This window comes from Elgaria multicarinata, chromosome 16 (assembly GCF_023053635.1).
Source record: "Elgaria multicarinata webbii isolate HBS135686 ecotype San Diego chromosome 16, rElgMul1.1.pri, whole genome shotgun sequence".
In the NCBI taxonomy this organism is placed as follows: domain Eukaryota; kingdom Metazoa; phylum Chordata; class Lepidosauria; order Squamata; family Anguidae; genus Elgaria; species Elgaria multicarinata.
In genome coordinates, this window is record NC_086186.1 from 21,633,409 (window position 1) to 21,653,872 (window position 20,464).

At 48.7% G+C, this 20,464-nt stretch overlaps 1 protein-coding gene across 2 annotated transcripts in view; it reads right to left on the minus strand.

Annotated features, from left to right (window-relative positions):
- The window catches only part of AKAP13 (A-kinase anchoring protein 13), a 298,396-nt gene that overhangs the window by 4,695 nt on the left and 273,237 nt on the right, over window positions 1–20,464 (minus strand). For both annotated transcript variants that reach the window (XM_063142172.1, XM_063142171.1), the window contains 10 exons: window positions 16,380–16,456; window positions 14,987–15,168; window positions 12,807–12,889; window positions 11,450–11,629; window positions 9,828–9,989; window positions 9,673–9,743; window positions 7,931–7,975; window positions 6,362–6,412; window positions 3,678–4,112; window positions 316–637 (listed from right to left, as the gene is read on the minus strand). In XM_063142172.1, the coding sequence (XP_062998242.1) occupies window positions 316–637; window positions 3,678–4,112; window positions 6,362–6,412; window positions 7,931–7,975; window positions 9,673–9,743; window positions 9,828–9,989; window positions 11,450–11,629; window positions 12,807–12,889; window positions 14,987–15,168; window positions 16,380–16,456 (1,608 nt within the window). The remainder of the gene's footprint in view (window positions 1–315; window positions 638–3,677; window positions 4,113–6,361; window positions 6,413–7,930; window positions 7,976–9,672; window positions 9,744–9,827; window positions 9,990–11,449; window positions 11,630–12,806; window positions 12,890–14,986; window positions 15,169–16,379; window positions 16,457–20,464) is intronic.

Here is a 20,464-nt window from a genome sequence, read left to right on the forward strand (position 1 = left end):
AGTCCTATGAATCAGGTGACCCCCAAAGGACCAATTTTGTGCTTCTGCCTGCTCAAATAGTACCAGCAGCTAGGGCAGTCCTTCATCGGATGAACCCATTGCTGAACAAAGCCAGTAGGGCCTAGTCCTGCTGGGCCTCCAATCTCTTTTTGCCTTCCTCCTCCTCCTCTCCAGGTGTGGACTCTGTCTGGATTCAGACCTGGGATGCTGACAGGTGAGAACCAGCAGAAGGAGGTCTTCCCTAACCCCTTAATACCCTTGGCTCCGGGAGACTTAACAAAATGCTTGAGCAAGTCAAAAGAGCCCTTGGCTTACCGGATTGCTGTGCCCGGTGCCCTTTGCCCTTCTTCTTCTTCTCCTTCTTCTCCTTTGGCTTGGCCAAGCCGAAGAGGCGGTTGGGGGCCTGGCCGTGCCCCTCGGCCGGCTTGTTGGTTTGGCTCGAGGCCGTCGTGCCGATCAGGTGGAAAGTGCCTTTCTCTTTGTGCGTCCTCGAAAGGCTGTTCCTTTTGGGCGACACGGAGAGATCCGTGTCCATGTGGCCTTGCTTGGGCACGGAAGAGCTCGGCTGCTTCGAAGAGGAGTCCTCGGTCACGGGCAGGGAAGGGGTCCTGGCCAACTTGGCAGGAGGGTTGGACAGCTGTCATGCAGGAGACAAAAGTGGGGGGGGGGAATGGAAGTCAATTGGAACGGTGGTGGCACCCGAAGGCGAGGCTTCACGCATGTAGAAGGCAGGAGGCCCCTGGAGGCTGCCATCCTGTTTCCAACAAGGGATAGTCAAAGGGCCTTGAGAAGCCCACAGGCAGGGCAGGAAGCCGACAGCTCTCCCCTGATTGTCCCCACCGTTTGGTATTTCATTTCAGTTGTTCCATTTCTATACCACCCAATAGCCGAAATGTACAATTTAACAACGTGATATAAAACCAACATACAAAAATATAACAGTCTTTTAAAAAAAAAATCAACAGCACCTTATCAGATGCTGTCAAATGCCTGGGAGTACAGGAAAGTCTCAACCCGGCACCGAAAGGTGACAGTGTTTGCCCCCAAGCAGCCCTCAATGGGGAGAATGTTCCATGATCGAGGGGGCCACCAGTGAGAAGGCCCTCTCCCTTGTGGCCATCCTCCGAACCTCCTGGAGAATGTTGAGGTTCCATTTAACTATCATTCCTAACAGCCATTGACAGACGGCGTCTCCTCCTCCTTCAGTGACTTATCAACCTGCAGTCATTATTTATTTATTTATTTGTTTGTTTATTTATTTATTTATTTATTTATTTCAAGCCACCCCATGTCTCCTGCCTATTCCTGGGCCTTGGAGGGCCTGCTCCTGGTGGTTCCACGTGGACCTGTGGCCTGACTTGAATCCACCAGGAGAAGAGCCTTTAGTGTAGTGGCTCCTTCTCTGTGGAACTCCCTGCCTCTGGAGGTCAGGCAGGCGCTAGCCTGCTGAAAACAACTCCGTTTCGAGAACCCTTCCTCAACTGACCAGCCACCGTTTTTCTGGTTCCTTTGTTTTTAAATTGAACAATTTCAATTTGCTTTTTAAATCTTCTTTCTTTTACTGTTTATACCTATGTTCACCGCTCTGGAATCTGTGTTAGATAATTGAGCGGTAGATAAATAGTGTAAATAATAATAATAATAATAATAATAATAATAATAATAATAATAATAATAATAGCAGCAGCAGCAGCAGCAGCAGCAGCAGCAGCAATCAGTACAAAACTGAGATGCCACCCCATTGAAAAGTTAGGCAGAGGGAACTCATCTCCCTGTGTCTTTTCCCTTCTTCAAGGGCTGCAAACCTATAATGTCATCAAACCTGTGGAACTACCCTCATAGAATCATAGAATAGCAGAGTTGGAAGGGGCCTACAAGGCCATCGAGTCCAACCCCCTGCTCAATGCAGGAATCCATCCTAAAGCATCCCCGACAGATGCTTGTCCAGCTGCCTCTTGAAGGCCTCTAGTGTGGGAGAGCCCACAACCTCCCTAGGTAACTGATTCCATTGTCACACTGCTCTAACAGTCAGGAAGCTTTTCCTGATGTCCAGCTGGAATCTGGCTTCCTTTAACTTGAGCCCGTTATTCCGTGTCCTGCACTCTGGGAGGATCGAGAAGAGATCCTGGCCCTCCTCTGTGTGACAACCTTTTAAGTCTTTGAAGAGTGCTCCCCTTGACGTTTGCCCAACCCCATCTGTAAAGGTACTTAGGCGAGATTTGAGGTGTGGGGGTTACAGAGAGGGTTCTCAAAGTAGTCGGTATACCTGCTAACGGGGCTGTTCTACCTTTCAATCTTCCCTGGTTCTTGCTTGCTTGCCCCCTTGTCAAGGCGTCGCCTACGAAGTGGCCCAAATACTATTAAAAGAAACAAGTAACTAACTGGTAGGGGCTGGCCCTCGCCATCCCATCCTGTGAACTAAGAGGAAGGCCTTCAACTCACCCAGCTCTGAAACTGCAGGTTGTCTGGGAATATGCTCTATTGTTTTAAATGTGTTGCTGTCTTTTACATCTCTGCACTGCTGCCAGGCTTTATTGTGGCTTGTACTTTTACGTTGCCGTTCTAAGAGGTTACATTTTATATTGCTTTTCATGATGCGTTTTGTGGTTTTTAATTGCCCGGAGAGCTTCAGCTATTGGGCGGGACGGAAATGGAATAAACAAACGAATCGGATCAATAGTCTGGGGCATGCAATCTCTCAGGGAAGGTGGCCCACCATGACTGATCTTCTCACCAGGGTATTTCGATGAGTTTCCAGGGAATCCTGGGACAAGGATGATCAGGGGTATGGAAACAAAGCCCTATGAAGAGAGACTGACAGAACCGGGCATGTTTAGCCTGGAGAAGAGAAGATTGAGGGGAGACATGAGAGCACTCTTCAAGGACTTGAAAGGTTGTCACACAGAGGAGGGCCAGGATCTCTTCTCGATCCTCCCAGAGTGCAGGACACATAATAACGGGCTCTAGTTACAGGAAGCCAGATTCTGGCTGGACATCAGGAAAAACTTCCTGACTGTTAGAGCAGTACGACAATGGAACCAGTTACCTAGGGTGGTTGTGGGCTCTCCCACCCTAGAGCCATTCAAGAGGCAACTGGACAACCATCTGTCAGGGATGTTTTAGGGAGGATTCCTGCATTGAGCAGGGGGTTGGACTTGATGGCCTTATAGGCCCCTTCCAACTCTACTATTCTATGAATTCTGGGTTCCCCAAAATACAGACTGAAAACTACTGACTTAGAACCCAGGTGTTGAACCTCAAGGCCAGGGGACAAATCTGCCCCGCCCCCCAGGGTCCCAATGTGGCTGTCTGGGGTTCTCCAAATGGTTCTGACCCCAGCCCCACATCACCAAGTGGTTCCTGCTTTCCTCCCCTGCCCTCCAATCCTTTGGTGGCTTCCCCAGTTTTTGCACATCCCCGCCCCAAATTCTAAAAGGCCGACGTGCCTCTCCTAAAGCTTTAGTTCCTGGCAGTAAGAGCTTTAGGGTCAAGTATGCCACCCCGATCCCTCGCATTCTGCCTCTCCCATTACTGGAACGTAGCCCCCAAGGGCTTTCTGCAAATCTGAATTCGGCCCTCGTGCTGAGAGCGGTTTGGCCCCCCTGGTTTAGAGCCCCCATCATCCTCGGCCCCTATCCGCTGCTATCGCTCGGCCCCGGAGAATGCTCAACAATTACCAGGCCGAGCTTGGTATCCATTTGTGGCTGGGAGATTTGCACCATGTCCCTCTTCAGCTGCTCCTTCTCCTTCTCCAGCTGCTTCTGGGCTGCCCGGAGGTGCTCCAGGTCCAGCTGGTAGGCGGCTTTCTTCTGCTGCAGCTCTCCCCGCTCCTTCTCCAGGCCGTGGTGCCCTTGCTGGAGCTGCTCCTCCCTCTGGGCCAGCCGAGCCTCCTGCTCTGCCAGCTCTTTCTCCCGGGCCTCCCATTCTCTCTCCCGCCGCCTCTTCTCCTCCTGGTGCTGGGCTTGCAGCTTCTTTAGGTTGCTGAGCTCCTGCCGCTGCTTCTCCAGGCTGCGCTGCTTCTCCTGCTCGATCAAGGAGTTGGGCCGGGTGGAGCTGCGGCTCAGGGCCCGCTTCTGGTCCTCGATGTACGTGTCCTGCTGCACGACGACCGCCTGCAAAGAGGAGGCAAGGTTCGCTGTTGGTCAGAGCCCACACCTGGCATGCAGAAGGTCAAAGGTCAATTCCCGGCATCACCCGGTAAGGCTGTGAAAGGCTCTCATTTGAAACCCTGGAGAGCTACTGCCCGGATATTTATTTATTTATTTATTAAACTTATATACCGCTCCCATAGCCAGGGCTCTCTGGGCGGTTTACAGAAATTCTAAAATTGAGGTAAAAACAAGTATACAAAATTTAAAACTCTAAAACACAGAACATACATACATAAAGCATTAAAAACTGATTAAAAACTAAACATGTGGGTGATTAAGATGTGCCGCCATATGCCTGGGCAAAGAGGAAAGTCTTAACCTGGCGCCAGAAAGATAGCAGCGTTGGCGCCAGGCGAGCCTCATCAGGGAGATCATTCCACAGTCTGGGGGCCACCACCGAAAAGGCCCTGTCCCTCGTTGCCACACTCCGAGCCTCTCTCGGAGTAGGCACCCGGAGGAGGACCTTAGATGTTGAAGGTAGTGACCGGGTATATTCACGTCGGGAGAGGCGTTCCGTCAGGTATTGTGGTCCCAAGCCGTGTAAGGCTTTATAGGTCAAAACCAGCACCTTGAATTGGGCTCGGAAACATACAGGCAGCCAGTGCAAGCGGACCAGAGCAGGTGTTATATGGTCGAACCTTCTGGTTCCCGAAATCAATCTGGCTGCTGAATTTTGCATGAGCTGCAGCTTCCGAACCGTCTTCAAAGGCAGCCCTATGTAGAGCGCATTGCAATAATCTAACTTGGAGGTTACCAGAGCATGGACAACTGAAGCCAGGTTATCCCTGTCCAGATAGGGGCATAGCTGGGCCACCAACCGGAGTTTGTAGAAGGCACTCCGTGCCACTGAGGTCACTTGAGCCTCAAGTGACAATGATGGGTCTAAAAGAACCCCCAAGCTACGAACCTGCTCCTTCAGGGTGAGTGCAATCCCATCCAGATGCATTTGGATGCCAACTCCCATCGTTCTCATGTTGGCCGAGCATGATGGCAGCTGTAGTCCAACACAACTGGAGGGCTGTAGGTTATGGGAAAGCTGGGGTGGATGGTGCTGAGGCAGATGGAGCCAGTGGTCTGATTTGGTATAATGCAGCTTCCAAGGGACTGGGCCTCTCGTTGTGACAGGGCCGGCCCTGTAAGGGGCTGTTTGAGGCAATGCACCCTAATACCAAATACCATTCTCCTGCCTCAGATAGACAGACTGGCCCCTGCTCCCAAGAGCTCTGCATTTCACTGGCCCTGTTGCTGGATTGAGGACAGCTAAAAGGATGGATTTCTTCATACAACGCAGAGTTAAACTAGGGAATATGCGACCACAACTCGTAGCAATGGCTGCCAGTTGGACTGGCTTTAACGGGGGATTAGACAGATTCCTGGAGGAGAAGGTGGCTACTAGTCCCAATGGCTATGTGCCACCTCCAGTCTCAGGGGAAGGATGCCTATGTAAACCAGTTGCTGGTGAACATGGGCAGGAGGGTGTTGTTACACTAATGTCCTACTTTGGTTTCCCTTGGCTGGCTGGTTGTGAACAGAATGATGGACTACATGGACCCTTGGTCTGATCCAGCATGGACCTTCTGGTTTTAGATATGCCCAGGAGCAGCCTTCCAAAGCCTGGTGCCCTCTCGTTGTGTTGGACTGCAGTTCCCATAATTCCCAGCCGGCATGACCATTGGCCGGGAATTATGGGAGTTGCAGTCCACTATATCTGGATGGCACCAGGTTGGGGAAGTCTGCCTTGGAACAAAGGCCCCCTGTAAGATCGCCAGCAATGGAAAGCCTCACGTGCCCCAACCAGACGCAGAAACCTGGCGGACTCCTGTACGAGGCTCAGAGGGATTGCGAAAACATTGCTATTTAAGGGAGGCCTCAAGAACGCCCAACGAAGCCGGGCTTAACTAACTGCTGCTTGCTTGGGCTGCCGATTTTACATTTTCTGCATCGTAGGCTTTTAAGATGTTTTTTTGTTTGTATTGGCAAGTTTCGTTGGAAACTGCTTCAAGAACACGAAGGGTGAATTTCGCTAAACAGGTGCAGCAAGCCGCTGATGCTCTTCACCCATCTGGACCTGGCAAGTCGCCTCGTGCTGCTGAGAAATCCTGGCTGGGGAGGGGGGACGGCGTGGTTGGGGGGCTTCGTTCACTGGGCCAGTGCAGCAGCCGCGTGCTCAGCAGGGTTCTCCCTTGCTCCTCCCCGCTCCTGGAACTTACCTGCAACGTGCCCAGCAAGCTGTGGAGGTGAGTGATGCTCTGGAGAACTTGCTGCAGAAGGAAAAATAGAAGCAGAAGGGGGAACTGCTGTTAGCTGGTGATTATTTGCAAGGCTGGTCTCGTAGAATCGTAGAATAGTAGAGATGGAAGGGGCCTATAAGGCCATCGAGTCCAACCCCCTGCTCAATGCAGGAATCCACATTAAAGCATCCCTGACAGATGGCTGTCCAGCTGTATTTTGAATGCCTCTAGTGTGGGAACCAGTGACCTCCCAAGGTCACTGGTTCCACTGTCGTACTGCTCTTACAGTCAGGAAGTTTTTCCTGATCATAGAATCATAGAATCATAGAATAGCAGAGTTGGAAGGGGCCTACAAGGCCATCGAGTCCAACCCCCTGCTCAATGCAGGAATCCACCCTAAAGCATCCCTGACAGATGGTTGTCCAGCTGCCTCTTGAATGCCTCTAGTGTGGGAGAGCCCACAACCTCCCTAGGTAGCTGATTCCAGCTGGAATCTGGCTTCCTTTAACTTGAGCCCGTTATTCCGTGTCCTGCACTCTGGGAGGATCGAGAAGAGATCCTGGCCCTCCTCTGTGTGACAACCTCAAATATTTGAAGAGTGCTATCATGTCTCCCCAATGTCTTCTTTTCTCAAGGCTAAACATCCCCAGTTCTTTCAGCCTCCTGCCCTTCCTTCAATGAACTCAATGGTGGTTTAGTCCAGGAGGCAGGAGAAGGGAGAACATGTTCTACTGATGCCCCCCCTGGCCAACGCTGACCACACACTCTCTGGATACAGAGATGTTGATCTGGTTCACACGTAACGCAAATTCGTGGTTTATTTAAACCATGCTTTGCTGCCCTGCCCAGGGCTTGCCTGGCAGACTATTGAACAAACCGTAGTTCGTTTTCTTGATTCCTCCAGTTCCCATAATCCCTGAACACTGGCCATAATGGATGTGGCTAATGGGTGTTGGGGTCCAACTGCCCTCCTTAGGTCTCACAACCATCCTTGAAAAGTACAATGTTCAACTAAGAGAAGGCAACTAGTAAAGGAAATGTCCTCACAGTGCAGACTGCTCAGCGGTGGAACTGGCCACCACGGGGGCGGTAGGACTGGATGGGCGCCTCTCAGGGATGCTGCCGCTGCGTCCTGCATTGCAGAGCCTGTATCGAGCAGTGCGTCTGGCCAGATCAACCCCCGGTTGTTGGGGTGGGCAACCTGTGGCTCTCCAGATGTTTCGGCCTCCAATTCTCATCCTCCTTAGCCAGCACAGCCAGTGGTGAGGTTCCGCGACATCTGGAGGGCCACAAGCTTCCCATCCCCGGACAAACTCATCTCCCAGGTCCCTTCCAACTCTTCTGTGATTCCATGGTTAGACTGGATGGCTGGGACAATGTCCCGAGCGAGATACCACCCTGTCCCAAGTTTGAAGACAGAAGACTAGAGAGACACAGGACACTTGGGTGTGAGAAGTCTATCGACGCCTAGAAGAACAAGGAACTGAGCGCTATTCCGGAACCCCAAAAACCTTTGTTAGAAGGCCAAGTTAGAAGAGAAGCTCTTACCTCATTGTTCCTTTTCAGCACAAACATCAAGTTAGCTGTTCCTCCCTAGGGGGAAGAGATCACACAGGCTGAATGAGGAAGAGGCAAAGGACGAGAGGGATCGAAGGCAACTCCACAGAACACCCCCTTTCTCGCGAGAAGCCTTACGCCAGTCTTCCCCATCTGCGTGCCCTGCAGGTGCGTTGGACTACAACTCCCATTATCCCCAGCACGGTGGCCATGGTTTCGGCAGAGGATGGGAACGTCAGTCCAACATGCCTGGGGTGGGGGCACCATTTTGGGGGAGGGCTGTCTTGCATCATTAAATAGTGATGAGATTAGCAGCAATTTGGCAACCTGAACCCCAGGGGCCCCTCAATATAATGCTTCTGCTGGGTCTCCCGCTATTGTTCAGGCCATGACCGCTGCTGCCGCTTGGGCCTTTGCCCCCCTTTCCTACAGAGACCACCCCTCCCACCTGCAGGTTTACCTGGCAGGCGCAATCTTTTGATGGGAACCGAAAGCGCCATCGTTTTAAATTTCCCAGAATGCAATACCCTGGAGGTCTGAGGCGCTGCGCCCCGGAAATGGCGGCTGTTCAGCTCCCATCAGAAGAATGATGTTGCAAGGAGGGACCGTAATCGTTGGAAGGGCCTGATTGGTGGTGGGCCCAGGTAAGGGGAGTGTCAACTGAGGAGCACGTAAGGATGCTACATGCCAGTGGCCCAGAATAGTGGGTGAGAAGAATGTTTAAAAATAACATTTGCATCAATTTACAGATAGATGGTCCTTAACAGAGCTGCCACCATCTTCTCCGTTACACAGTAAATCATTTAGAAATGGAACCATAAAAACAGAGGCCCTTTTTTGGGGGTGGGGTGGGGAAGGAATTAAGTTACATTTCTCCAACATGAGCGGTGTGGTTTGTTTTAATTACACAAAACAGAGGCAACAGAATCGAATGCTAAAAAGCACACAGCTGCACAAAGTAACACAATAAACACAAAAGACACAAATCAGGAGTGAAAATTACGAGTGGCAACAGCGTTGAGACATCTAACACCCGTTGCTTATATCTGTAACAACGAAATGCTGAATTAAAGCTGGAAAACAGCAAGGTAAGTATGAGGCACTAGTTGCAATAATAATTATAAATAGAGTTAAGACATTTGACAACAGCCGCATGTATTGTAGCAATGATATACCTTGCTGTTTTCCAGTTTCAATTCAGCATTTCACTGCTACAGATTATAGGCAACTGGTGTTAGATGTCTCAGTTCTGTTGCAGCTACCAATCTTCAGTCCTGATCGGCGTCTTTGGCGTTTGCATTATATTACATTGTGTGACTTGGAGCAGTTGTGTGCTTTTTAGCATTTGATTCTGTTGGTTGTTTTAATTACAGGCAGAGAAACTGATGTCTTTCAGGCAAGAAAGCCAAAAGCCCAAGGAAATGGCCGGGCAGCCAAAGACACCGGAAGAAGCTGCCTTCAGTTCGCTGCCTGTTCCGGCCATCCCTAGTGTCCTGCAGATGTGTTGGGACTACAGGACCCATCCTCCCCAGCCAGCACGGCCATTGGGAGCTGTAGTTGGGACCTGAAGTCCAACACATCAGGAGTGCGACATCTTGGAGAAAGCTGGTCCATTCCGACCATCAACCGTTCTCAATGGCCCCGGGTAAACCTCACACATCCTCGCCATTAAAGAGACTGGGGACAAATCCTGTACTCCAGTGGTGAGCTGCAGGCCTTCCCCGATAACGTACCTTCTTCAAAACACTGTCCGACTCCGTCCGCCGAAGATCCTGCACGTCATCGCCTTCATCCTTCTCCCCGCCTAAAAAGAAGCCCAGGAGTTCATTCATGGGATTTCACTTAAGCCCTTCACAGCCCAGGAAACAAAGACACGGACAGTACTCACCCTTGCACACATTCATTTGGTGACTGTCGAATCCTCCGAAGGTCTCTGCCCTCCTGGGGAGGGAGATGGGCCCCACGCCCTCCTGCTCCGAGGCCAGGCTACTCATCTGTTGCCCCAGGGCACTCCCCAAACTCCTGCTCACCAACCCTTGTAACAGCTCAACTGGAAGGAGAAGACGTGGATGAGAAGACCGGCCTGCATCCCAGCTAATCAGCAACGGTATATTTAAAGGTTATGGAGAGGACAAAGTGTAAGGAAAAATAACAACGAGAAGGGTTCTTTGGGCCCCTTACGGTGGATTCTTATGGACTGCATCCTTGACGCCCATAAGTCTCCGAACTTGGAGGCTTATGAGAATCCAATGCTGAGAAGGAGGCAGGACAGAGGCGATCCTCGCCTCCGCCATGCTTCCTGCTCTGCATTTCAGCTAGATGGGTTTTTCGCCCATCTAGCCGGGGTGTCCCAGAAGGGGAGGGAAGCAAGCTGGGAAGGCATAAGCTGGCCTCTCCACCAGAACACACACACACCCTTTACCTCCTCCCTGAGGTTAATTTGCAGCCTCAGAGAGGCGGCCGGCCCGGTTCTCTCTGTGCTGACTGCAAGGGGGTGGAGGGCGCAGATTCCTCAGATCCAAGAATCTGAAGTATCCTACACCTCCCCTCCCCAGCCTGTTTAGCGTCCACAGGACTGCTCCCCCTCAAGACCAACAAATTGAATGCAAGTGATGTACATGGGGTTTGACTCTCTTCGTAACGTCTCTGCTCAGAGGCGTTTCCAAACTGAAGTCTGACAGAGAGGCAGACAGAAGGAGGGGGGGGGGAGAGAATAATAAGGAAAGACGGGAAAATAAAGCCTAAGTGCAATTGCAAGGATTTAGGTGTAGTTTTGGTATGGGATAAAAACCAGGAAGAGGGGAACGAAAGGCAGAGAAGTGGAGGGAGGGGAGGAGAGGAGACAGAGAGGAGAGGAGACAAAATCAGAGAGAGAGAGAGAGAGAGGGAGGTCATCAGCACAGGTTTTGTGGCTGGCAGGGAGAACAGGAGAATGCACCCTGACCTGGGGCAAGGAGGTGGACAAAACTGGCTGCCCCTTCTACCAGGTTTCTTTCCTGAATTACTACAATGTATGCTGTAATTTTTTGAATGAGAAATGATATCTAGTTATTCCTTCCCAAATCAGGATCTGTCTGAGCTAGGGATGTACGGATTGTGTAAAATCCCATCTGTTTGCGTTTCATGGGTTGTCAGCTGCCTGCCATTCCGTCGTCCGCTGCTTGACAGAATCGGGGAGGGTGTGTGTGTGCGTTTTTTTTAGTTTCCCAAATTTGCGCAAATTCGCACTTGTTAGAAAAATGGTCCAAGAGTCCGCAGAATCTGCCAGACCAGGGAAAAGCCAGTTTGCTGCAAAATCCATGGGTTGGATTAAAAAAAAAACCTGAACCCCCTGTTTCCATTGAGGATTTCTGTGGCCTCCCTAGTCTGAGCACAACACACCACGCCACCACGCAGTTCTTCAAAATGCAGCAATGTGTTTAGCCTACTGAGGATGAATTGATCCCGTTCGGGGAGAGGGTATTGGATGGGATGGGATGGGGTGGGGTGGCAGTTCAGGGACCTGTTTACCTTCATTTATCACGCTCTTCATCACACTTTCCCCTTTAGGTGCCTCTTCCGTATTGGCCCGGAACAACGCCCTAGACCCCAAGCTGTCCTCGTGCCCGCTGCAGTCCGTCATGTCCCGGAAAATCTTCTCCTTCTCCTCCAGCAGTGTTATGATCTGCTGGTCTTTTTGCTGGAGTTGTTCTGTGGGGTGGATGGAGGCGGGGGGGGGGGGGGGGGAGAAGGTCAATCGGAGAACTCTCACGGAACGGCTACGTGGACGCTGCAGGGCTAGCCATCCCTGAGCCTCAGGCCCCACCTCCTGGCCAGTCAGAGAATTGCAGGCCACCAGGAGAAACAGAGCTGCCTTACAATGAAGCTGGCCATTAATCCATCTTGTCCCCACGGACAGGAAGAGGCTCTACCTTGAGATGCCAGGGATCGAACCTGAGACCTCAGTGCAAAGGGTCTACTGAGCCATGGTTCTTCCTGTACTTGGCTCACAGAAAAAGGAGTGGCAAGCCAAGTCAAACAAAGGACATTCCATATCCGCAAACACAACACAGCCAACAATGTTATCTTTTCGGTGCCACGTTAAGGCCTTCCTCTACTTCCAGGGATGTGGCAGCATACGACAGGTTATGAATCAGATCAAGGGGCTATTGAGGGGATATACACGTGCGTATATGTATCTGCTGTCCGCTGATCTGTTTGTAACTAAGCTGTTTTTAGGTTATGCACTCTATTGTGCTTTTTAAAGGTTTTTAATATTGCCTCGTGTGGCGCAGAGTGGTAAAGCAGCAGTTTCTGCAGCTGAAACTCTCCCCATGGCCTGAGTACGATCCCAGCGGAAGCTGGTTTCAGGCAGCCGGCTCGGGTCGACTCAGCCTTCCATCCTCCCGAGGTTGGTAAAATGAGTACCCAGTTAGCTGGGGGAAAGGTAATAATGGCTGGGGAAGGCAACGGCGAACCACCCCGCTATAAGGCCTGCTAAGAAAACGTCAGCGAAAGCTGGCATCCCTCCAAGAGTCAGTAATGACTCAGTGCTTGCATGAGAGGTTCCCTTCCTTTTCCAAACTGCCCAAAGAGCTTTGGCTCCTGGGCAGTTTAGAAATATAATGTAATAAATGAAACCCTGGAGAGCCGCAGCTGCCAGTCAGTGTCGACAATACTGGGCTCAGCTTCACAGCTAAACATGGATCGCAGCTTCTAATGTTCCTAATGAAAACCTCCATTTGAAGACCTCCAAGTTTGAGTTTCAATGCAGGAAACCTGCGATCCATGTTTGGCCATGAAGCTGAGCAAGTAGCCTTGAAAACTTAATTACGCCATATTTTAGACTGAGGTTTTAGCTGCATCATGCTTCTTTCTCTTCTTTTACCTTTCAGTTCCCTGGCTTTGGTGTCCAGCACTCGCTTTTCCTCTTCCAATTCGCTCGGGACTCCTTCATCTTCTTCTTTATCCCTGCAGGGCAGATTGAGAAAACAGGAGGGTGAATGGGAGGGCACCGCTGGAGAAACGGCAGCGTTCTGACGTCCTTTTGAAACCCCCTTGAATTGTTCAACTTTTAACAGAGGGTCGTTTCAGATTTGGGAGTTGGGGAGCGCAAGTTTTCACAGGAAGGCAAGACATAGTGATGGCCACCCATTTGGATGGCTTTAAAAGGGGATCATTGAACCATAGAATAGCAGAGTTGGAAGGGGCCTACAAGGCCATCGAGTCCAACCCCCTGCTCAATACAGGAATCCACCCTAAAGCATCCCTGACAGATGCTTGTCCAGCTGCCTCTTGAAGGCCTCTAGTGTGGGAAAGCCCACAACCTCCCTAGGTCATTGGTTCCAGTGTCGAACTGCTCTAACAGTCAGGAAGTTTAGACTAATTCCTGGGGGAGAAGGCTATCAATGGTGGCTATAAACTAGCTTCAACATCAGAGGTGGTATGCCTATATAGATCAGTTGCTGGGGAACATGGGCAGGAGGGTGCCATGGCACTCATGTCCTGTGGGCACTGTATTAACAGACTGCTTGACAAGATGGACCTTTGGTCTGATCCAGCATGACTCTACTTATGTACTTAGGTTAACACTCCCAACAGGGTTTTAGAAGTCCAAAATTGAGTCCATTCAACTCTCCACTATTATTAAGTCAAATAACCCAAATATCTGGCCAGCTCTTGCATATTGCCATCTGACATTATGGGATTTTGCACTGGACGGATCGTGTATCATCTTTCATTATTTCGTATTGTGTGTGTTATATATAAAATGCCGCTTGTACTGGGATCTTGTCTGTAACCCTGCAGAGCCGCTACCTTTGTTTGGGATCGCTCCCAGCAATGCAGGAGCCACACACTCCAAACAGAAAGTCTCCTTACATCATATTGATCGTGTCCTCAATCGTGTCTCATTGATCCGTTACAAAATCTGTTTTCTCTGACTTGAGCGAAGGGCTTTATCGGCCGTGTTTCATTTATTTATTTATTTGTTCTTTTAAAGGTGCAAGATACTCAACTGTATGCATGGATACCATTTATTTATATAAGAGTTAGGTTTTACTAGCCCATGGTTAAAATTACGAACGGTTGCTTGCAGTGGGTTGGGATTTCTCAGGATTGCTTTTTCATACCACATTAACAACTGTAGCAATGATGTCAACCCAGCTCTGTCACACACACACACACACACACACACACACACACACACACCTTTTCTTTTTGAAAGCAAAAGGATTTGTGCCTTTGGCAGGCCCACCTGACACATAGGCCTATTTCACTGCTCGTAACAGAAGTGTGCAGGAACCTCAAGCCAGCCAGAAAGTGAAGAGTTCCTCTCCTTCCCTAAATTATTGTTAGTAGTAGTAGTAGTATCCTGCCTTTGGCCCAAAGTGGCTTTACAAAATTAAAACATATACAGTTAAAAGCTATACATAGAAGTAAACAAAAGTTAAAATATAATTAAATAGGTTTCAATATTAAAACATTTAAAATACATAAGTCCCAGGCATAGACGAAGATCCAGATTATTCACCAAAGGCCTGCTGGAATAAAAAGGGTTTGCCTGCCTTTGAAAACACATCAAGGACGGAGCCAGCCTAGCTTCCCTAGGAAGGGAGTTCCAGAGCACTGGAGCAGCCACCGAGAAGGCCCTCTCCCACGTTCCCACCAGGCATGCCTGTGATGGTGGTGGGACCAAGAGAACGGCTTGCCCTGAAGATCTCAGAGAACGGGCAGGCTCATAAGGGAAGAATACAGTCTTTCAAATAACGTGAACCTGAGCCATATAGGGCTTTATAGGTCATAACCAAATTGTGTCTACATCTCAGTAAGATGTGAAAACACCAAACTCAGGGACATTGGAAATCGCCTTTGATCCACCTAGCTCAGTGCTGTCGACAGGGACTGGTCACGGCTCTGCAGGGTTTCAGGCAGGACCCTTTCCTTACCCTACCTATGGACTGAACCAGGGACTTTTTTACCACCTTGTTATATTCCCTCCCCAACTTTCGTTTGGGGTCGCTTCCGACCACGCAGGGGCCACGTGCTCCACAAACAAGGTCTCCTTACATCGTGTTGATGGTGTCCTGGATGATTTGTATCCAGCTGTTGCGCTCCTCCTTCGAGCTGGCGTGCACCTCCACCATCTCTGGGTTTGTCCCTCCCATGCTGATGAGGAACAAACCCTTCTCCTCATGGGCCACTTCCCGGACAATCAGCTTCTTCAGCGAGATCACGGTGGATTTTTGATCCTGTTGTGGAGCGAGGGGGAAGGGGTAAGAGGAGGAGAGAGGGAAGCAAATGAGATCGTTCTTATCTGACGCAGCCTGAAAGCCACACACCAAAGCTGTTCACCAGCACCAATATCCCAAGACCTCAAGGAAAGGCGATAAAGAGGCAGCAATTAGGAACATAGCAGGTCACCACACCTAACAAGAGATAGAGCTGAAAAACGTGCAGAAAAGGGCAACTAAAATGATTAAGGGGTTGGAGCATCTCCCTTATGGGGGAAGGTTACAACAGCTGGGTTTGTTCAGCTTGGAAAAAAGGAAGCTAAGGGGAGACATGATGGAGCTGTGTGAAATTATGCATGGTTTGGAGAATGTGGACAGGGAGACATTTTTCTTCTTCTCTCATAATTCTAGAACCCAGTGGGGTCATCTCATGAAGCTGATGGGTGGGAGATTCAGGACAAATAAAAGGAAGGATTTCTTCACACTGCGCAGAGTTAAACTGTGGAATTCACTATCACAAGATGTAGTGATGGCCACCAATTTGGATGGCTTTAAAAGAGGGTTGGATAAATTCCTGGAGGAGAAGGCTATCAGTGGCTAGTAGCCCTGATGGTTATGTGTTACCTCCAGTATCCGAGGCAGTAAGCCTGTGTGCACTAGTTGCTGGGGAACATGGGTGGGAGAGTGCTGTTGCACCATGTCCTGCTTTGTTGGTCCCTGGTCAACAGCTGGTTGGCCACTGTGTGAACAGAGTCATGGACTAGATGGACCCTTGGTCTGATCCAGCATCAGGGCTCTTCTTATGTTCTTATGAAACTGCCTTCTATGGAGTCAGACCACTGTTCCATCTGGGCCAGGATTATCAATATTTACCTGGAAGTGGCTCTCCAGGGCTTTTCTAATGCTACCTGGAGTTGCTGGGTATCAAACCTGGGACCTTCAGTGAGCAAAGCAGGTGCTCTACTACTGAGCTATGGACCATCCCCTAAGTGTCTGCCCTAGCTCTACCCAAAAACACCCTACCACAACATGTTCTTTGTGAGGAATATGGTATAGTCCTACAATGAAGTATCACTTCCTTTGCTTAACAGTAGGGGGCAAAGGGGAGAGAGAGAGAAATTAAACACCCGGAAAATGAACTAAGAATATCAGATGCGGAGACCCATCTTTATACCTAAATAAATGCAATTAATTTTTAAGAGTGGAAGAGAAAGCACCGAAGACCTTACCAGAGATGCAAATACGTATTTCTGATCCTTTTCCTGAAGGAATATCAGAACATCTGAGAGGAGAACAGCCTGGACCTCTGGCGAGGAGAGAGAGAGAGAAAGACACCATTTTATTAAACAGAAAACCCCACATATCTGTATACATCAGTACTACTGCTGGCATCTCAAGATGGTTCATTTCCCATGAAATGGCTTTGAAGTCAGAGGAACAATCCTGCAAATCATGGCCCCATCCAAAGTTAGGTTTTCAAAGCTGTGTGGCCACTGCCAAAGAATGCTCAATGCTCAGCACACTCGGCATCTTAAACCAGAGAGTGGGATGAACATCTTGGCCAGGCTTAGGAAACTGCTTTATACTGAGTCAGACCATTGGTCCATCTAGCCCAGTATTGTCAACACTAACTGGCAGAAGCTCTCCAGGGACAGTTTTTCCTCTGGGACCTTCTGCATGCAAAGGCAGGTGCTCTATCACACTGAGCTACGGCCGTTTCTTTTCAGTCATTCCAAGAGTAGGACATAGAAAAGATGTGCCTGAAGATTGGGGAGTGGCGGAGGACTTTAGGGAATGCTTTTTGGGGGGTTGGAGAGAGGTTACAGTCTGACGCTTACTTGAATTTTATAAGAACGTAAGAGCCCTGCTGAATCAGACCAAAAGCTTATCTAATCCAGCATTCCATTCACACATTAGCCAGTCAGATGCTCCAATGGGAATCCCAGAGTCAGGACAGCAAGGAGGAAGAAGGCCCTACAGTTCTCGGAATAAGTCCTCTGTGCTCCAAAGTATCACATCCAAAATATTTCCACATAACCCTTTTCTATATCCTGTTCCCGTTGACGCTTGTCTCTGAATCTGAAGTCCTTGGAGAGTCACAGAAGGTTAGCGGACACTCCGAGAGCAGAAACGCTCTTCGTTCACAATCAATATTTTTGTCCCCGAAAGCTGTTGGATGCTGCCATTCCCAGAAAGTGGTTCTGCTAGGTACAAACTGTAATTCTCCACATCTCACTCTTCACCATCATTACCGCTCAGAGTTTGTTTTCACAGAAAGGCAACATCCCATTTGTTCCGGCCATGTAAACAGAAAAGCCTTGAAAATTGACACGCTGGGAGCAGCAGGAAGGAGAGAGAAAAGTTTCAAGAAGCATTTCTCCAAGAGTTGTGGCCACGAACAACAAACTTCCTCCATCACGTGCCACAATAGGGTGCACACCTGCACCAGATGTGCAGCAGAATTAGGGCCAGTTCAGACAACATGGTTAGGCCTCTAACCCTTTTGCAGCAAACGGTTAATGAGCGTGGTTAAACCGTGGTTACGCAGCCACCGTGGTCAGGAATGGTTCACATGACACGCTAAGCCATCATGTTCAGCTCAAAATGCTTAACCACCGTGGCTTAGTGAGTCGAAGTGGGACAAGATGATACAGACAACTAAGGCCTTTGGCGAATGATTGGGACCTCTGTCTGTGCCAAGGACTTTTAAAACTGTCATTTTAAATGTTTGCAAGTTTTAATATTGGAATATATTTAACATATTTTAACTTTGGATATTTCTATTTATAGGTTTTAAATGTATATGTTTTAAATTTTGTAATGCCGCCTTGAGACCCAGCATTAGACAAAAGGTGGGATATAACTAAGTAAGTTTTATATGTTTTTAACCAGTTTTATTCATTTTATCATGCTTTTGTTTTGAATGTTGTTCCCTGCCTTGATCCAGACGGAGAGGCTGGTAAGAAATAAATATTCTATTCTATTCTATTTATTTATTTATTTATCATACTTATACCCCGCTCCTCAGCCGAAAAAGGCTCTCGGAGCGGCTTACACTTAGCAAAAAAGACAGTCCCTGCCCTCAGGCTTACAGTCCAATAAAGACATGACACACAAGGAACAGGAGTTCAGGAGGGAAGAGGTAAAGAGAGAGAGAAATTAAGTGGACTGGGGAAAGGGCTGATGGGATTGTCCTGCTCCCGAAGGAGGGGAGTCCAACAGGAGCAGGCCCCGATGTTTCCTCGGCCTGCTCCTGTCCCCTCGGTCCTTCTTCTTCCCCACAGGGCCAAGATGGCAGTTTGCCCTGTGGGGGTGGGGGAAGAGTCCAACAGGAGCAGGCCCCGATGTTTCCTTGGCCTGCTCCTGTCCCCTCGGTCCTTCTTCTTCCCCACAGGGCCAAGATGGCAGTTTGCCCTGTGGGGGTGGGGGAAGAGTCCAACAGGAGCAGGCCCCGATGTTTCCTCGGCCTGCTCCTGTCCCCTCGGTCCTTCTTCTTCCCCACAGGGCCAAGATGGAAGTTTGCCCTGTGGGGGTGGGGGAAGAGTCCAACAGGAGCAGGCCCCAATGTTTCCTCGGCCTGCTCCTGTCCCCTCGGTCCTTCTTCTTCCCCACAGGGCGAAGATAACAATTATTCTATTCTATTCTATTCTATTCTATTCTATTCTATTCTATTCTATTCTATTCTAAGATTCTGACCTAGGGCTTCTTTTTCCTATCTGGGGTCTCTCTAATCCATTTGAAATCAACATTTCCAGCTGTCTCCCCAGGCTGAAGATGACACACACATACATTCCTGAAAACTTTAGGAATCGCCCCCAGGCTAAATTCTATTACAGCTGAATCACTCCCCCTGGATCCACCTCCACTATTCAGATGTACTTCGGATAGGAGGTTTCTTAAGAGCCACGTCACACATGTACCTGGGAGGAGCAATTTACTGTCTACATCTTAGCTACGTATGCTGAATACAGCACGTATCAAGAGGGTCATACAGCTGTGCAGGAGAAAGAACATCTTATCAAGACCTTTGATGCAGAAGAAGCTGCATCAATCAGCTTCAGATCATGTTACCTTTTTACTAGGAGTACCCAAACTTCCCTAGGGAAGTCTGGCTTGCTTAATCTCTCTTGGTGTTTAGGCGGCAAGTTAAAACAGTGTGCCTTTGGCAGCTAATTGATAACTTATTGCTGCTATCTTATGCTGATATTGCCAGATTTGTTGGCTGTTAACATCAGCAGTGAAACAATAAATGACACCCCAAAGTCAAGATGTATAGTACCCAAGGATAACCAAGGTATGTTGGCATCTGAGACAGAAAATCCCATAGGCACTCTTTCTGGGGATTAAAAATACAATAATAAAAAATTAAATAACTACCCATTTTGCTGCCCTATTAAGGCATCTCAAATCAGCTGCCTAAGGCAGATAGATGCCTCACTGTGTCTAATGGTAGAGCCAGACTAGATTGTATTGATTTGGGGGCGGGGGGAGCTTTATGTTTTTGTTTTATGCACTTTGTTCTATATTAATTGTGATCTTAAATTATTGTAATAAATTATTTAGAGACCCATGGAGAACAAAGGGCAGGGTACATGGATTTAATTAAGAAACGTAAGAACATCAGAAGATCCCTGCTGGATCAGACCAAGGGTCCATCTAGTCCAGCACTCTGTTCACACATGAATGAATGAATACCCTTATTGAATAAGTCTTCTGACCATTTCAAAAAATCACATATCTTTAAAAAAGGACATTACTTAAAATTTATGATTTAAAATTTTAAAACAATATACAGTTATAAGACTAACAGTTAATAAGACCCCACGTATATTACAACATTTGATAAAAATTTATTAATTAATCCATTTTTTCTCATTCTTTTTTCCTTATACTGGCTGCTTTAAGAGCGAAGAGAGCAACCCTCTGGGTCACAAAATAGTTAGAACCACGTAGGAGAAAGGACAATTTATCCTTGGCTGTCCAGCCTCTCATGCGTATTAAAAACATAGATAGATAATGTTCTCTACATTTTGAATATAAACAACATTCAAGTAAATGGTGGGCTAAATCTTCTATTTCAGGGCTGCCACGTATATATAGTCTATCTTTCGATGGAATACCTTGGAATCTACCCTGTAACATCATTGTGTCCATCAGCTCGAATCGAAGCCGGGTAAAGGCTACTCGATGAACCCGTTTCATATCACTGTGGCCCACCAGCTGTCGACCAGGGACCCACAAGCAGGACAAAGGTGCAACAGCAGCCTCCCACCCATGTTCCCCAACACCCGGTGTATATAGGCTTACTGCCTTG